Source organism: Botryllus schlosseri, chromosome 2, assembly GCF_051294905.1.
Source record: "Botryllus schlosseri isolate E-star chromosome 2, Bs_hap1, whole genome shotgun sequence".
NCBI lineage: Eukaryota > Metazoa > Chordata > Ascidiacea > Stolidobranchia > Styelidae > Botryllus > Botryllus schlosseri.
The window spans coordinates 18,778,318-18,795,854 of record NC_137237.1 but is presented as its reverse complement, the minus strand read 5'-3'; the positions used below and the strand labels follow the sequence as shown (position 1 = coordinate 18,795,854).

The following is a 17,537-nucleotide window of genomic DNA, read 5'->3' as shown; positions in this document are numbered from 1 at the left end:
GCGACGGGTCAAGATTTGTCAAAATTGTTTACAAAGTCTAAACACTGTCTTGGGGTCGTAGGGGTTGCACTGTCAATGGGCTTTTCACTCTGCATTTTACACCTTGTAGCCCAGTGGTTCTTAACCTTTTTCATATCATTACCCTAAAGAAGGAAATGACGGGACGCAATTACCCCTTATAAAAAAAAAAAAAATTACAGCTTGCACTCAATTAGTTGTAAAACAGCGATAAGATGACGTCATAATGTACACCGAAATGCCTGTGTAAGAGATCAAGTCAATGGTAAGGCTGATGCTGTTTTCGTGTTATCTAGCGGTCAAATCTATACAAAGGGTAGGATAATAGACAGCATCTCATGCAATTGTCAATCGCAAACTTATTTCGTTTTGATAGATACCGTTTCAGAAGATCCTACTTCACAGAAATAAGTTGAAGGAAATTCAATCAGAAAGTTCAACGCCGTCATGATAAAGATTTGTTATTCATTTCGAAGGCGAACCTTAAAGGCATTTTGATGATTTCAGACTCAATTTTACCAACTAGACTAGTTAACAACCATATTTCTACGATATTGTTACTGCATTATAGGTGTAAAGCTAAACTTCGACGCCCCTTGTTGTATTTCAATTTGCCAGCATGCGTAGCAATATATGATCCAAACTACTGCAAATAAATTGGACTTACCTAGCACCATACTAAACTACATTCGGCCCTGTCAGACGCGTAGCCAGCCGAAAAATAAGGAAGGGGTTTTAAAATACAAGGGCGGGGTTTCGATGTTTTGCGAATTCACTTAATATAGCGTCAATTCATTAGGGTTAACTACATGCGTAAATGACGATTATACATTATACAATCTCCTCGTGTTCGCGATTATACGCGTTTGATAAGCTTGTCGACGAGTCCGGAAGTACTGTTTATTAGCGACTCCCTGATCTGTCGCCAACAATTAAATACCTGCGCTTATCAAAGCGTCGAACAATTAAATACGAACGCTCATCAACGCAGCCTCGTCGACTATTTGTGCAAGTCGAAATGTCCGAGATTTTTGGGAATATGTGCCATAATGACGCTGATTTCAGGTGCTTCAAACCTGTCCTATTTTATAACTCAAGTCGATACACATATTCTGATGGTTATGTTTAAGTATTAGCGGAGATATATTACGCACGCGTCGCACATGTTTACGGACATTCGATGTCTTTCAGTTTCGCGATGCCGCTCTTTAATCACAATCGCTAATCAGCATACAATCAACGGCATGGTCTCCAAGCCATCGAGAGATAGGAGCCAAACCATGCTAGGCCCGAGACGCGATAGTTAGGCTAGCGATGGAGTTAGGCTAGCGATGATCTATTGATATATCTTTCGTATTAGGCCTATTGCAGATGCGATTGTGTAGGTCAGCGATGATATCGTGCACACCGGGCCTATAGCAGATGAGATTATTCAAGCCAGCGGAACTAGGCTTGTTGGAGACGCGACAAATCAGGCTAGCAACTATTGCCGACCACGTGGCAATGAATGACCTAATTTCGCAATCATCTCAGCGGGTGACCGTGTCGCGTTACATTGTGTATAGTACATTAGGCACGGACGCTAATTGGCTACACGCCTTTCGCTAATTGGCCGCACTCAACACTGATAATACGACTTATAGAATTGCAACCGACCATTAGCGTCAGAACGATCATTTCAAAAGAAAAGGGTTTCGCGTATAAGAAGGGGGTTTCACGCTTCTAAAGGAGGGGGTACCGACCCCTGAAACCCCCCCTCTGGCTACGCGCCTGGGCCCTGTTATTCATAATCACTAATGGTTACTATGATATCAGAGCACGGATGGTGCGTTAAGTGAAACGAAATTTATACAAGCTCGCAAAAATACATGTTAGCATACATTCATATTTACGTTTGAAAATACTTCAGCGCACCGTTATAAGTATATAAAAATGACAATTTGAATCACCCCACCAAAATTGGCAAATTACCGCTTTGTTGGTAATCACCCCCAGGTTAAGAACCACTGTTGTAGCCTACTTCAAATTGTTGTAAATGGCCCATTTATTTGGCTCCAACGTTGCCACTTATTTTGCATTGTCCTATTTTTCGGTGTGTCCATTTCCTTGCACTGTTATTCGATCGGCAACTTTATTCGAAAATCACCGGGTTCTCGTTCTTTTATAAAAAGTTTTCAGACCCGTTATATTATGAAAAGCCGAAAATATAAAACATACTGACAACGAATCTTGGATTTCAACTAGACAGTTTCCATTCATGGTAAGCTACTTCACGAGATCAGACAGTTCAGAAAATTTAGACAAGTATCTCTCGTTGAACTACCAATAGATTTCAACTAGTTGTACAATGTGTAATTCATCTACACGAATTCTTCATACACCAAACTTTTTAAGGTCAAAAGTTGTCAAAAGTTTCCATTTTTCAGCATAAAAATAACTGATTTCGATTGACGCATACCTGCTGTATTTCCATGGGTGTGTGCGATGCCGGCTGCGGCCTGTTTTCCTGCTGCATAACCGGATGCGACTTTTGAGGTTGGTTCACGCTCTGTCCTACTGTCCTTGTCAGGGTTTCTAAACGGACGGCGTTATCGCATACTGATTTACCAGTACGTTGGTCTACTGGATGCTAAAAGATTTACAGTAACAAGGTAGGCTACTTTCTACTGTTTTGGAGTATTTGATTCAGTATGGTCTACCGCTTATAGTTCTCACTTGTTACAAGTGTTGAGATCAAGTCCCTACCTTCGAGTCACAAGATATCTCGAGTCATTGCACATTTTGACTCGAGTCAAGCCAAGTCACTAGTCAAGTCAAGTTGAATTTTCAAAGTACGAGACATGATTCAAAGTCATTGCATTTTGCTAACTGTTTTATATACAGATGGAGTCCCCATGTATTCTGAATCGAGGAGCAAACGCAAAATGATTCGGAGAACATAACGATATCGAATGCATCAATAAATGAATATGAATCCATCTGCATACCTGGAACATGACCGTGTGCAGAGGCGTTATCAGTCTGATGACTGAGTACATCTGAAAACAGAGCAGCCATGTCGCTTTCGTCAAAACCATCCCGAACCATTTTTTCCAAAGATGACGGACTCAGGATGTGATCGTGACTCTCGCCGGGACCTGCAAACATTTCTTCCCGTCACAAAAATAAAAAAGAATTGATGCAAATACAAAGTGCCGCAAAAAACGATGTGCAAGAGGAAAGCTGTGACCAGTACAGCTATGGAAAATGCACAACTGGGTTATGCGAAATACCTTTCACTGTGCAAGGACACTGTCAATATAAATCACGGACTACTCGACAAACAGCTGAATATTGGCCAATCACAAACATTTAGTGTCGCCACCAGACTGTTATCATTTCGACTAAAATTGAAATATGCACATGTCATATTCCAGTGGCGTTGTATAGCGAATGTGATATTTGTTCCGGATTTCAGATAAGAAGTCCACTTACCCTGATCCTGCTTTAGTTCCGAAGAAATCATCCCCAGCAGATCGTCGTCTTTGAAGGGCAAATCGGGCAAAACTCCGAGCAGCTCCTGCTCGTTTTCGCGATCCATCATGATCGCATCCTCATCCTGGTTCGTGCCGCGTTGCGATTTAAACGCACCCTGCAAAACGCGCATTTTCACACGGTGTTCAGCACGAATGCGTCTGCGAGATTGCGTTGCAGAATATAGTACTTACGGCGTTGGTTTGATGGGCGGCTTGCGCTACGAGTCGCTGCGTGATTCGGTCTGGTAAGACTAATCTGGAATCGCTGTTTTGTTTTGAGCTGTAGTAAAAGAATAGCATATGTGAGTCATGTTAAGTTCCAATGAAAACTAGTCACTAGAAAAGCGTCTCCAATACCAAGTTGCACAATGTACGGGTAATATTGGCGAATCATCCAACAGTTCCATGACAGTCTGCATGAATCACACTGTCCTAGGACATATATTTCGGTAAAACTATCCTAGCACGTGAGGATGTGGAATGTGTTACTTTGATGGAGGCCCGTTTGCTTTACTTACCAGGGCAGAAACACTTGAAAGAGTTATCAATCTGTATAAAGTACATTGGAAAATAGAAGGCTAGGGCGCCAGAAAGACGAGTTTTTCTCACAGCGGCTGCTCTAGCGACACTATGAGCACGATTTAAGACAAGATATCATACTGCCCTCAGCGAAAATAGCCATTAGTCAATAACTCATCACCAACCTTATAGCCGAGACTGGAGCTTCGTTCAATTCATCCAACGGATTCGATTTTGCCTCCGCCACGCCCATGACTTCTTTCCCAAAGAAAGCGTCCTGTAATGAAAAACCGGCAACAAAAATCAACATCACTTATCACTCTTGCTTTCTTACGTGCAATAATTTTTTGAGACAAACAGACGTCGTCTCCTTACCTGGAGATAAACCGGGAATTGATCGATTAGCTTCATGCGTTTCTTTTTACGGTGTTTTGCCGCGGGGGCCGCCGTCACTGGCACCTTCAACTTGACCGGGTTGACCAAATCTTCCACAGTCACTGAAAAGGTAAATTCCCACTAAAGTGCACATAGCGATTTCCAAAGTATTATACGCCTAGTTTTTTCCGATTGAAGGAAAACCTTAGGTAGATATAGTCTAATGGCAATAACATAGAAGTACTTCTTTACTAATCACTTCTGCCTGAGGACGATTGGCAATCAAGACCAAGTCGCCTACTGTATGCACACACCTGTTGCTGGCGGAATTCCACTCTTGACAGGATCAGCTACGTTTGAATTCACCACTGTAAATATAAAATAACGGTCGCATGCTAAAAAGTCACCTCGTACATCACACAATGTGAAAACCCACCGTCGCCAGCCTGATTCAGAGATGGGTCAGGAGCCGGTAAGGCTGGTTCGTTCCCGGGCACCGTACTATTCTGATCGTTTTTGGAATCTTGGCCTGGTGCTTTCGCGGCAGTCTGAGATACCGTTCTTCGGCTGCGCGGCTTCAAGAAACCGCCGCGTCCGCGAGAACGCACCATGAAACCGCCGATGCCTGCATGGACAAGATTGATATTGTGTTAGTGGGGAGCTTTTCATGAACCAATCAAGATATGGTAAAGCTACTTCATTTTACACGGTTCTGATCATAATTTCACTCCTATCCAAAGACTAAAGACTACTATACTTTTATGCTTTGTATACTAAAAGTTCCTAAAACTGTTCAAGTAGAAGTGGAAGTGCTCTAACAACAATCACTCGAAAGAGTAGTACTTCATTACTGGTCACCTATGACCGACATAAAACAATATGATAACACAGCAAATCGAATCTTGAAATTCCATAGGAATACTTCAAGCATTACCAGGTCGATACGGCTTTCTTCTTTTCTTGACTCCGCCGTCTGCTATCCCCAACGCAACTTTAGTGGGGTCAGGAGAGGCCATTCCAGCACCTGGCTCGTCACACTTTGGAGTGACAGATTCCACGTCAACCGGAGGAGATTTCAAGCCTTCTGCGTTTGACGGCATACCTGTAAAGCACACCATGTAGATCAAAATGTACAATTGAACACCATTTATAGACACCAGAGATGAAAGCTTGGATCTAACATCGATTTAGGAATATTTTGATGCTGGAATTGGATTCGTACTTGGACATGAAATGTTTCTCAACTTTCTTTCGTGCGACTTTTTGATCAAATTTCTGCCACTAGAGAATGTGGACACAACACGAAATGAATTCTGAATTTAGATATGTATATTTGAAGCTCAAATTCAGAACAAGATTTAAAATGGATATATTAAACCCGCCTATCTCTGATAGTCACACGGGCAAAAATAGGAAGTCTCACTTTTCTCTGCGCCTTCTATTGTCGATTCTTGAGTGTCCATAATACCGGCCGGGGCCACTTCACCACCTCGTGTTTGCACTGGAGTTGTGTCCATCAATTCTGTAATGCGGGACAACTTCACAGACTCGTGAAACCAAGAAGTATGACAAGTGGGTAAATTTGTTTTAGAATTGGTTGTCACGCCCAGTAAAACAATAGGAAAGTTTGTATATTTCCTCAAAGAGAGAAAATATAACACAGTAAACTAGCTTTCAGAATCAAAACAGCAACTCACACACATTCGTCCGTGAACATGATACATTGATTCATGGGGCTGGGTTCAAGAATCTGAGCACCAAAGAAATTGATCATGAGAGGGAGCTGACATTGCCGTATAGGGATGGGCAAATCCAGACCTGAATAATTCAATTCCGAATCGAGAATTAGGCTGCGAGTATCACTCGTCATGACGTCATACAAATATGGATGATGTGTGTAAATAAATACCCTTTATGTGATCCGAAAATAATGTCAGTCAGTCAACATATTAAATCTGTTCTACTCCATTTGACTTTCTTACGGTACGGGTTGATCTTGACTTCACAGAAATGTTAGTTCCAGCAACGTCAGTAGCTCTGCGCTACTTGTTTTTGATAAAGTAAGACAATCAACCAAGGCTTTAAGGCCCATGATGGGAAGATAGTATTAAAAGTATTTTTGATTATATAATTCTCAGTGGAAAGGGGCTTGAATCATAACAATTCATTATTAGTCAGTTCAGATTCAAGTGCTCTAATCACTGCGCCGAGCCCTACAAACATATCTTATTTTCGGCAATCTACTGTTAACGCTTACATACAATAGCTGATATTCAGATGTCAACTTGGTATGACAAGAGCACACATCTTCAAAAGCAAAGCTACTGAACCAATTCCGTCTCATAACCACGCATTCCATTCAGCCAAAGTGCTTCCTACGTCGATTGTACAACGGTCTTACCGGCAAGCTTCCTGTAAACTTCAGAAGGTTCCTGCAACGCTTTAACAGCATCGGCGACGTTGATCGGCTGTCCCAGCGCCTGCTTAGACTTAATCCCTTCCAGCGTGGGCAAGACAGGCGGTGGGGGATCTAATTTGTCTTGGACATCGGATGGCTTACGGCTTCTCCTGATAATGAAGGAAATAGGAAAAATGAAAAACTTGCCATGACGCTACTCACACCCGCGACAAATAGTGGTGAGAAATTGTTCTGTAGCTGGCGTTTGCAATATCGTCTATGTAAAGCACTCAGCAATGTTTTTCCAAGATAACGCAATATAACATTGTTATCATTCAAGTACAGGTAACAATTTCCAAGAAAGTAAAAAGGTCAAGTATTCCAGGCCTAGTTTCGCTAAAAACTGAAAACTTGGAGATAGAAGTTGAATTAGTGGTCTTAAATCATAACACTGGTCAACAAATCTTTTTTCGTTTCTTGTTGCATGAGATTTTTTAACTGATTCTACACAATTTTAGGATGCTGATTTCAAATCTGCAATCAGTTTCTTTATGCATGCTCTAGTTTTCATGCAATCGACAATTTTTTTTTCTTTTCGTTTGTGGCACATATTTAGTGCATAAATCTGATCTGCATAGAACACTTTTTATCTATCCAGCCCTTTTTCTTTTTGTATACATCATCTGAACCATTGTGAACATTTGCTAGTCATTGCTGACTGACTTGCACATGGTGGAGGAGTAGTTTTGCAGGCCTGCTTGCTTAACAGCATGTTTTACTGCTACTCAGGTTTTCAAAGTTAGGCTATTTGTGTGTGCGTTGTCTGTACTATGGTACAGTACCAGTGTTTCAGATAGAAGCTTTCAGCTCTTTCAAGTTGTAGCCTACTGCTGTTTAAGGGCATTTGAAGAAGTTAGGCAACTTGATTATAGTGAGGTATTGCGGATAGATGCTGTAGGATATTCTATAAGCTCTATTTTACACTTGTCTGCTGGTAGCCTTAATTAGAACCATGGTTTTTTATTCTTTTTGGTTGTGTTAAGCACATAGATATCACCAGACTTTCTTTCGATTCTGAACTTTTTTCAGATTTGGTCATGGCTTCTTCTAGTAGATTTAAATGCAAAAATAAACCTGATTCATTTTGTTATATCAGTGGTGTGTACACGCTTTCTCGTCAAAGACGAAATATAACATCGTTCGTGAAGCGTGCCTACAGAGCTTACTTTGGCATCCATCTTGGCGATCAAGATAAGAAATGGTCTCCACATGTTGTGTGCCATAACTGCGAAGAAATGCTCAGAGACTGGACAAAAGGAAAGCGGAAGAGTCTGCCTTTTGGCATTCCAATGGTGTGGCGTGAACCCTAAGATCACACGACTGACTGCTACTTTTGCATGGTAAATACAAAAGGTGTTGGCAGGAAGAGCCGACAAATGCTTTCTTATCCAAGTATACCATCAGCTATACGACCTTTTCCGCACTCTGATAGATTCCCTCCTCCAGTGTTTAGTGGTTTTACATTTTCTGAAGATGAGGAAACTGAATCGCAAAGGGAAGAGGTTATGGAAATGGAGTATAAAAGAACAGATACAGGATCTGAATCTGAACTCTCTTTTTGTGAAACCAGAGTAGCTGTTCAGCAGTTTAATCAATCAGAACTGAATGACTTCGTACGTGATTTAGATTTGTCCAAGCATGCAGCTGAGCTCTTAGCCTCCAGACTCAAGGAAAACAGGTTCTGGATCAATCTGTAAAGGTATTTTTTCGAAAAAGAGAAGAATTCTTTCTTCCCTATTTTTCAGAGGAAAATGAGCTGGTATTTTGCAACGATATACCTGGTCTTCTCGGACAATTGGGTATCTCCTCGTACGATCCAGGAAAATGGTGATTGTTTTGGACAGTTCCAAGCGCAGCCTCAAGTGTGTCCTTTTACACAATTGAAATGTTTATGGAGCTGTTCCAGTTGGTCACTCCACTGTCTTGACGGAACGGCATGATGACATTAAAACTGTTATGGGTTTGCTCAGATATCATGAGCACAACTGGATCATTTGTGTTGACCTCAAAATGGTTAGTTTTCTGCTAGGTCAGCAAAAAGGATACACTAAATTTCCATGTTATCTATGCATGTGGGACAGCAGAGCACGTGAAAAACATTAGACACAGAAGGAGTGGCCCTTACGTGAAACATTTCAAGCTGGCATGTCTAATGTAACACACAACCCAATCGTAAGCAGAGAAAAAATTGTTTTTCCGCCCCTGCACATCAAACTAGGTCTCATGACACAGTTTGTTAAAGCTCTAAATCCTGACAATGAATCCTTTCGTCATCTCCTTCATACTTTCCCTGCTTTGTCATATGATAAAATTAAAGCAGGAGTGTTTAATGGACCACAGATACGTACACTTATTCGTGACCAAAACTTCATTCAGAAAATGAATGTCAAGGAGAAAGCTGCATGGCTATCTTTTGTAGATGTTATAAAGAACTTTCTTGGCAACAGAAAGGCTCCAAACTATGAAACACTTGTATTAAAGATGCTCTCAGGGTTTCGTGATTTAGGATGCAACATGAGCATAAAAGTACATTTCCTGTACAGCCACCTGGACAAATTCCCTGAAAACCTTGGGGCTGTCAGTGATGAACAGGGAGAGCGTTTCCACCAGGATCTCATGACAGTGGAAGAACGCTACCAAGGTCGGTGGGATCGACATATGATGGCGGATTATTGTTGGGGCATCAAACGTGACTGTCCTCAAAAAGCGTACAAACGCAGAAGTTATAAGAGGAAATTTTTTCCGGGGTTGTAGAATAATTGAATTTTTTGCATCTTTTCATCGATAGCTTCAAGTTTATACTGTGGATTGTCATCATTCTTTTCAATGTCATTTTGCAACAAAAACTCGCTTATTTCATGTATTTTACTAGCAAAAATGTTCTTTGTTACATTTTTTCAAACATTTGGTGCCTAATTGTCTGTAAATACAATTGCTAGTGGTAACACAATAATTTCTGGGAACTTATTATTGTTTTGAGGTTGGTTATTCGACTATAAGCAAGAACGTCATTTGACAAATCATGTAATTTTTCAGAAAATTTGAATTTAGAAATACAATAAAAAATCTCGATTTGCAAAAAATCTAGACCTTGCAGAAAAAAACTAAGGTCAGATTCGGATTCAGCGCCCCCAAATTAGGTAAGAACAAGTGTTGGTAGAAATGCAACAAAATTTTTGTTGACCAGTGATAATCAATTGAGTAAGTAGCACATGGTAGGCAAAACCTACTAGAATACTCCAAGCAACAAAAATTACTTTTCAACCGGCCACCTTTTCCCCTTGCACGTTATTTCAGGACTCCTAATTGGATGCGATAGAATCGAAATCCTAATCCAAAGTTTGAAAAAGGTTAGGCCAAATCGCCAGTTATCAAGTCATCAAGAAACGCAGAATTGCAGACTGGATGCTAGTGTTTGAATAGGGTTGTGGGTCATTGATGTGAAGATGAAAGTACCATATCCATGAGAGATTTGGCTCCAAAATGAGCCGTCAAGACTAGTTGGAACAAGCTGGCAGCTCAAAAGTGGAGCAGAAACCAAAACTAGTAATGTTTCCAGTAAGTCGTGGTAAGCATGGTGCTACATAAGTAAGAACTAAGACAATTACCCTCTGGCCGGTTGGGGTCTCTTTTTTAGCAGTCCCATATGCTTTTGCATGAGTTTCTGAATATGCTGAAGCCCTTTGATGGTCAACGCCGTAAAGTCCTTGTGATATTCCTGTTACGGGACAAGCCAACAGATGATAACAAAACAACTCGCACAATCAAACCGCAATGTCGTAAAATAAAAAAAACGTCGATTTCCATCCACCAAACCCACCTTGACATTGTCGACCTCGTAACGCGTCCGGCCCATATAAAAATTGCCGTGCTCCTGATCGTTGCTTTGCGCGGCCAATACGAGATGGGGCGGGGTCGCGTCTTTCGGGCGGCACCCGAAGCACTCGTACCCCATTTCCAAGACTTTTTCGATGTCGGCTTCGCTAAACAAGGACTCGCACGACGAATGGACCCATCTGAATAGAGGTCATAATCAAGCGGATGTGGTCAAAGGGGTCATACCTGTTACTCAAGCAGAAGAAGTTTTCAAGTAAAAGGGTAAGTATTCTAGGGCTAGTTTTTCCAAAATAAAATCTCAAAACTATGAAGTAGAAGTAGGCTACTACTACCACTAAATTAAATATAGCCTAGCATATTGGAACACTTGCTTAGTATATAGATTTCCCCGTTGTAGACATTGAAATATTCAGACTTATATATAACAAACACTTGTAATATAACCTGACAGGTGAGATGATAATATCGCGACACATGAAGCAGATTCATTTCACATACCGATCGCACGTTCCGCATTGCATAATTATATCTTCGTCCCGATAGCTCCTCCTGCATTTCGGACATTGGTTGGCGGACGCGCACGGCCCGCAGGACTGATAATTGGATTGCCATTCGCAATTCTTCCCGGGGGAGGTGCTGCCACAATGCACGCATCTCACGCACCTGGAAAATTCAAAGTGTCGGAACCAGTGTTGGGATCAAGTCACTACCTTCAAGTCACGAGTCATTTCGAGTCATTGCACATTTTGACTCGAGTCAAGTCAAGTCAATCGATTTTCAAAGGTGACTCGAGTCAAGTCAAGTCACTCGATTTTTGGAGGTGACTCGAGTCAAGTCGAGTCAAGTCAAGTCAAGTCACGAGTCAAGTCACAATTCAAGTCAAGTTGCCTTTTCGAAGCACGAGGCATGATAACGTCATTGCATTTTGAAAGCTGTCTGAAGAACAGATTGAGTGGTCATTGATTTTGAACCGATGAACGAATATAGACTTTAATATTCACGCAAGAAGACGCTGTATCGCTCACAGATACGTAGAACTGCTTGACCACAGTTTATAGTTACCAGCCTAAATAGAGGATAGATACGAATTGATAGGATGCAATACATCACCCCTTTACAAATCGATATGATACAATTCGAGCCTGTGCAAATGGTTGAGGACTATTTAAACTATATTCGAATTCAATTTCAATAAAACAAGAGGTTTGGTTAAGGTAAAAAAAAACAGAGATTAATTACTTTACTATACTACTTTACGACAACGTAAGCTGTAAGCTTCGATCACTTCGTTTGCGGTCAATTTATTTGTGAGGGAACAATGGAGGCTCAGTAAAACGCACGATCATTAAATGATTGATCGCGCTCACGGTTGCACCAGCGTTTCGCGAACAATCCGAACATATGCAAGATTTAGTGATCTTTATCGACACCGATTATTTGATGACTCGAAATTGACTTGTGAATTTTGCTCCGAGTCACGAGTCAATCCATATTTCTGATACGCCGAGTCAAGTCAAGTCAAGTCATTTTAGCAAAGTGACTCGAGTCAAGTCAAGTCATTCGAAAAAGGTGACTCGAGTCAAGTCATGACTCGAGTCATCCCAACACTGAAGTCACATGAAAAACGAGATATTTCACATTGCCAGAATCAGGATTCCATCCAGATCGAAATACAATCTGGATCTTGTGCGTAACTCAAAATTTTCAATTTTTAACGGTTCACCAAAGGTGGTCTCAAAGTAGATAATGTTGGTTCTCGTAAGTAGAGGTATAAGTAACGCTGTAAATGTCCACTCAGTTACAAGGTAAAGTAGTGTTTGCGGAGACATGTCATAACTACTTCCAGTAGAAGTAGAAAATGAAGGTACGAAAAATACTCAAGTAAGAACTTTCATAAAGCAGATTTGGTGGTGGGACCGCATACTTCAAGCGGTTAGTATGCGGGCATCTCCGGAATTGCAGTGCATCTCCGCCACCGATGCAAATTAATCATGACACTACTGAAGGAGGAAATTTTCAATTAGCTCTTCAGATACCGTGATAAGGGGCTATTTCTCCTGGTCACTACGAAAAATGCAATGAAACTATGCTTTCTACTTCAAAAAATCGAAATTTTAAGAACTAGGAGTGGAGGTAGACTTAACACAGAACCACTCAAGCAGAATAGGCAAAAGCTACTTCCGTATTTCGAAAAAGTAGAAGGGTTTCGTTACTGACCACCTCTGCGGTTAACCGAGCTGGCGATCGCGCCAAAAGTCAGCATTAGAGCACGACTTATCATTTTGAGAGTCGCTCGTTTCTTTACTTTGCAAGTATGTATGCTCCGCCGCGAAAAAAAAGTGAACAACTAAAGAACAACAATCGACGTACCACTTGCATTTCCATCCGCCTTTTGGAACGTGAAGCAACGGAGGTTTCAGGCAATGAGTGTGATACGATATGTCGCAGTCGTCGCAAAGAAGCAAATGAGCCGGATCGTCCACTTGACCGCACTCTTCACAAACCTGCATTGGTTAAAAAAGTTATAAACCTTTGAGAACATCAAAAACCCAGCACGACTATCATATCGTCCAACATCAGATTGATCATCTAAAAGAAGGACAAAAAGACGAAGCAAGACAGTTAACAAATACAAACAACATCATAGAGTCACTCACCGTGCAGTCCAAGCACCTCCACCCTTTCCTCAGCACGACCTTCGAAAGTTTCAGCCCCACACAGTACGGATGATAACATTGCCCGCATTGGGAGCACGAAACCAATCTGCCTTCCGAGTCTTTGCCAAAACTGCCACACACGACGCACATATCCTAATAACATAAAAAATTGCCAGATTTTACCAAGTTTCAAGAAATGGACGGCGCTCCCGGACGTCGTCAGAAAACGACCGTGCATTACCTGTGTCAGAGTAAATTTGTCATCGGTCGAGCAAATCACGACGGTGTTGTGCATCGAGTCGCCGTATTCCTCTTCGCGGGCAATCGGTACTACCGGCTCAGTCCTAGTCAGAATCGAAGCGGGTGGCAAACCTTCCTCTGACAGAGAGAGAGTACTTTTACATTACATACAAATTTACTTTGATAACTTACAAGTCTACACGACCTAGGCAAAGAAATAGAATTTACAAGTCCTCACCCTGTTACTTGACCTGTTCTAATTCTGCTGACCTGTCCGCAGTTCCGAATTGCAATACATTTTTATAGAGTGCTAGCAAGGTCAACTGTTCGTCTGTCCGACCCCACGCACACGACTTACATTACACATGACAACCACTTTCCAAGCATTTAAAAATCAAGAGCAAAATCACGGTAAGATCACAACAGCAAAAAAACTCGTCCCTTTATTCCGATAAAAAATGGTGAGCACCTTTGCCCGAATAAAGAAAGTCAGGACCTTAAAAACAGGCAATGACCCCCAGGTAGAAAACCACTACAATTGAAGGTAGCCCCGTAAAATTCTACCCCAGAACGAACAAAGAGGCAGCTCAAACACAGAGGTGGTCAGTATCAGAGAACTTCTCATATTTCAAAGTACTTCTTCAGCAGGTTTCGCATAGTTTGGCTACTTGCTGCAGTGGGTATGATTTTAGACCACTCTCACTTCTACATGACAGTTTTCATATTTTAGCCAAAACTAGGCTATTTTTACTTACTCGGAAATTGTTACTACTACTTTTCTTTGAGCAGAAATTAATTCTACTTCTACTTGAGAACCAATAATGACTAATTTGACCAGCTGTTGTCGAGAATTTTCCGAGTAGCGATAGCATTAACATTTGAAAAGTATTGGAAGATGAGCAATAATACCCATAATAGCTGGCGAAAGAGAAGGTTGTTTATTGAAAGACCGCCTCGCGCGTCTAGGAGCAATCCTTTCCGACGGAGAGTACGCCGCGCTGCCTTTTCCGCCACGCGGACGCTTCCGCGGGCCAGACAGACTGCCCCGTTTATGGCTGTAACGGAATACAATGAACTCTGAGACAGAGCATCGCGATTTGACGCCTCACCCTTTCCCCTTTCCTTTGCCTCGGGACTTGGCGGTGGCCGGTTTTTTCTTGTGACCAAACGGTTTCCCCCGGCCGAACATAGCGCCGGGCTTTCCGATACCAGGACCGGGAGGTTTCATGACGGGTGTGTCTGCAAAAGATACACCATGACTTGAGACGCAAGTCACACTAGTATGACATAACTCCTCGATTACTACCATAAATAGACGGACTGCGGACTGGCGATGTAGCAATTTTCGGAAAATCCATAGGCGAAATATCATCAGGCACCGGTGCCTTTTCATCCTCCGTAACGGGGGTAGCCGTGGGTGAGAGCATCGGGGTCGGTTTTGTTGACGATTGCGGGAGAGAGTCCATGCCGAACAGAGATATAGCGTCCTGAAATTGAATATGAGTAATATTCAGAACACCAAATTTGGGAGAGTTCGATTAACATTTGATAGCGGTCATTTTAATTGCAAGAAAATCGTTTCGATCAGAACGACTGAACATCAAATCTTGGTGAAACAACTCATAAGTGGCATATGACGAAAGCAGGACAGTCACGAATGCAGTAAGTAGATGGGACGGCACCGCATAGCATCATTCACTTATAAAATTCACTGTAATTCCAAAAATGGACATGTTGATACAACGAGGTAGATGCAAAATACATTAAGCCAACATTATGCTCTCACAAAGTCACACCGCAACGTACATAATCCTGAAATTGTGACGTTACACAATCGTCCAATATAAGCAATGACAAATACAATATCACGCAGCCCCCACAAAGAGCTCTGCGGAATATCAACGTCATAATCCGACCGTAACTGACAACACAAACAGCGATAGAAATATATACTTGGGCGTTGTCGTCGTGGAAAAGGTTTCCCAGGTTCCCGTCCGCTGAGGCTTGCGACATGGTTTTGTTCTTTGGTGTCGAGCTTTCTTCCAAACTGAGGTGACGAATCTTGGGCGGCGGAGACGACATTTCCGCATCCCTCACGAATCCGCTTGGATCGTTGCTATTGTCCCCGACGCTTAGCATCGGATCAAGGCTGCTACCTGCGGCGAAAAAGGTACATCCGTTACAGTGAAAAGTCTCGATAAGTGTCAATTTCCGACGATAAAGGACTATGGTAAAATTTATGATAGTTTCACATGTACACACACGGCTCGACAAGGCCCAGTGACAGGAGAAAACCCAATGAACACGGTGGCCCATCATTTGAGTGGCATGCGAAACAATAAAAAACGACAATTGAGCATTCGGTGCTTAAACCCCAACACTAATCCTAACCCTAGCCCCAAAACGAAACCTTACACAAACCCGGACCTAACCCTAAATCTAACCCAAACCCACATGAGCAAGCGTTACATGCTATTATCTCGCATGTAGACTGGGACAACTGGATGGTTCTAGTTGGCTAATTAGAGCAAAATGCCGGCATTCTAATTTTATTCTAATAATTGTAAAATGTCCCTTTGTTCTAATTCTAATTTAATTTGTGAAATGTTTCTATACTCGAATTTTAATTCTAATATAATTTTTGGTTTTCCTGCAAATGCAACAAGAGAAGTGTACAGCGGATAAACGAGCCAAGCTTGTTGTACAGACATTTGCTATTCTCATGCTATGCGCATAAGAATGAACACTGACTTCATATGAACGGAACTTGATGCAATGTCAAAGTTTTCGCAAATTCAGTGACTCTAATTCTAATCTAACTTGGAAAAAACCCGCGTTGCTATAGGCTAATTCTAATTTGACTCCAATGCGGAAAAATCTTTGTAGCTGTAATTCCAATTCTAATCCGCTCGCATGTTGATATGTCCAGCGTCCACGAACGAATGAACATACCTTTGAGAGCGCAGCCTCCTTTATCCGACCCGACACTTGAAGAAGTGCTGGCTCGCTTCCTCGTGGCGGCGCACACATTGGTCGGCGTCGGCGGTCGCGCGATCACTTCCACGGGAGCAGCGGGCTCCTTCGGCTCCGCGTCTTTCGCCGGCTCCGGTAAGGGCGGCGGAACGGGTTCTTCGGCCGCCGGTGCAGTAGCTTCCGGTGGCGCCGGTTGAGGAGACAATTCAGCCATGATGACGTCGGAGACGGCCATAGCTGGCGGGTTACGGCACGGCGGGCACTTGTAATCGTCAGACGCGTTCTGACACGCGTCCAGGTAGATTTCCTCCTCGCAAGTCCAATGAACCTAGAGAAACAACGCCAACGTTTGATGTTATCGTAGAGAGGCTCGGAACAGATGGCTTCTACTATGTCTCTTCGGTACATAAGGTGCGCTCATACTCAATGAATCGAGTGCTGTTTTGCTGATGAAATGTTTCCAACCAAAAATTTTTTGATACCAAAGTATGTAATATAGCACTCAATACATTTTGATAGGTTGATAGTGTCGTGTCTGGCACATTGGATATCGTTTTGACAATAATAATCTTTCGGAGCATTACAAGGCTATATTGTTTATTACTAGAGGTGGTCAGATACAAAGTACTTCTACTTTTCAAAGTACCAAGGCAAGTTTTGACTGTGTGACAATCAGGGTTGTACCAAGTCACCAAGTCACAAGGCAATCTCAACTACTCGAGTCACGTCGAGTCATTTTCAATTCACCACCGAGTCAAGTCCGAGTCCAAGTCCAAGTCATTATGTTGACTGTTCAGTTTTCAGTACAGTCCGCTTCAACTTACTTTTTTCAACCCTGCTCGAGGCATATGGAATGGCTCACATTCAAAACAGTAATTTTCCTCGGTCTCAACAGTTTCTGGCCCTATTTTCAAAGACTGATAGACGAAATGCCAATAATGTGGT

At 42.1% G+C, this 17,537-nt stretch overlaps 2 protein-coding genes across 7 annotated transcripts in view; one reads left to right on the top strand and one right to left on the bottom strand.

Annotated features, from left to right (window-relative positions):
• The window catches only part of LOC145433982 (histone-lysine N-methyltransferase 2C-like), a 60,358-nt gene that overhangs the window by 32,400 nt on the left and 10,421 nt on the right, over positions 1–17,537 (bottom strand). For all 6 annotated transcript variants that reach the window (XM_080311245.1, XM_080311246.1, XM_080311249.1 and 3 more), the window contains exons 13-34: positions 16,572–16,920; positions 15,573–15,775; positions 14,926–15,106; positions 14,729–14,858; positions 14,529–14,674; positions 13,621–13,757; positions 13,380–13,532; positions 13,093–13,226; positions 11,221–11,385; positions 10,706–10,901; positions 10,494–10,603; positions 6,829–6,995; positions 5,851–5,949; positions 5,362–5,529; positions 4,864–5,052; positions 4,742–4,795; positions 4,428–4,549; positions 4,238–4,329; positions 3,726–3,813; positions 3,493–3,649; positions 3,006–3,155; positions 2,477–2,592 (exon numbers count right to left, since the gene is read on the bottom strand). In XM_080311245.1, coding sequence (XP_080167371.1) covers positions 2,477–2,592; positions 3,006–3,155; positions 3,493–3,649; positions 3,726–3,813; positions 4,238–4,329; positions 4,428–4,549; positions 4,742–4,795; positions 4,864–5,052; positions 5,362–5,529; positions 5,851–5,949; positions 6,829–6,995; positions 10,494–10,603; positions 10,706–10,901; positions 11,221–11,385; positions 13,093–13,226; positions 13,380–13,532; positions 13,621–13,757; positions 14,529–14,674; positions 14,729–14,858; positions 14,926–15,106; positions 15,573–15,775; positions 16,572–16,920 — 3,306 coding nt within the window. The remainder of the gene's footprint in view (positions 1–2,476; positions 2,593–3,005; positions 3,156–3,492; positions 3,650–3,725; positions 3,814–4,237; positions 4,330–4,427; positions 4,550–4,741; positions 4,796–4,863; positions 5,053–5,361; positions 5,530–5,850; positions 5,950–6,828; positions 6,996–10,493; positions 10,604–10,705; positions 10,902–11,220; positions 11,386–13,092; positions 13,227–13,379; positions 13,533–13,620; positions 13,758–14,528; positions 14,675–14,728; positions 14,859–14,925; positions 15,107–15,572; positions 15,776–16,571; positions 16,921–17,537) is intronic.
• Positions 7,252–9,902, top strand: LOC145433984 (uncharacterized). Its single transcript, XM_080311253.1, has one exon. The coding sequence runs from the start codon at positions 9,031–9,033 to the stop codon at positions 9,637–9,639; it is 609 nt and encodes a 202-aa protein (XP_080167379.1). The 5' UTR covers positions 7,252–9,030; the 3' UTR covers positions 9,640–9,902.

Coding starts and splice junctions, on each gene's coding strand:
- LOC145433984 (XM_080311253.1), top strand. CDS start 9,031: ATGTCTAATGTAACACACAACCCAATCGTAAGCAGAGAAAAAATTGTT.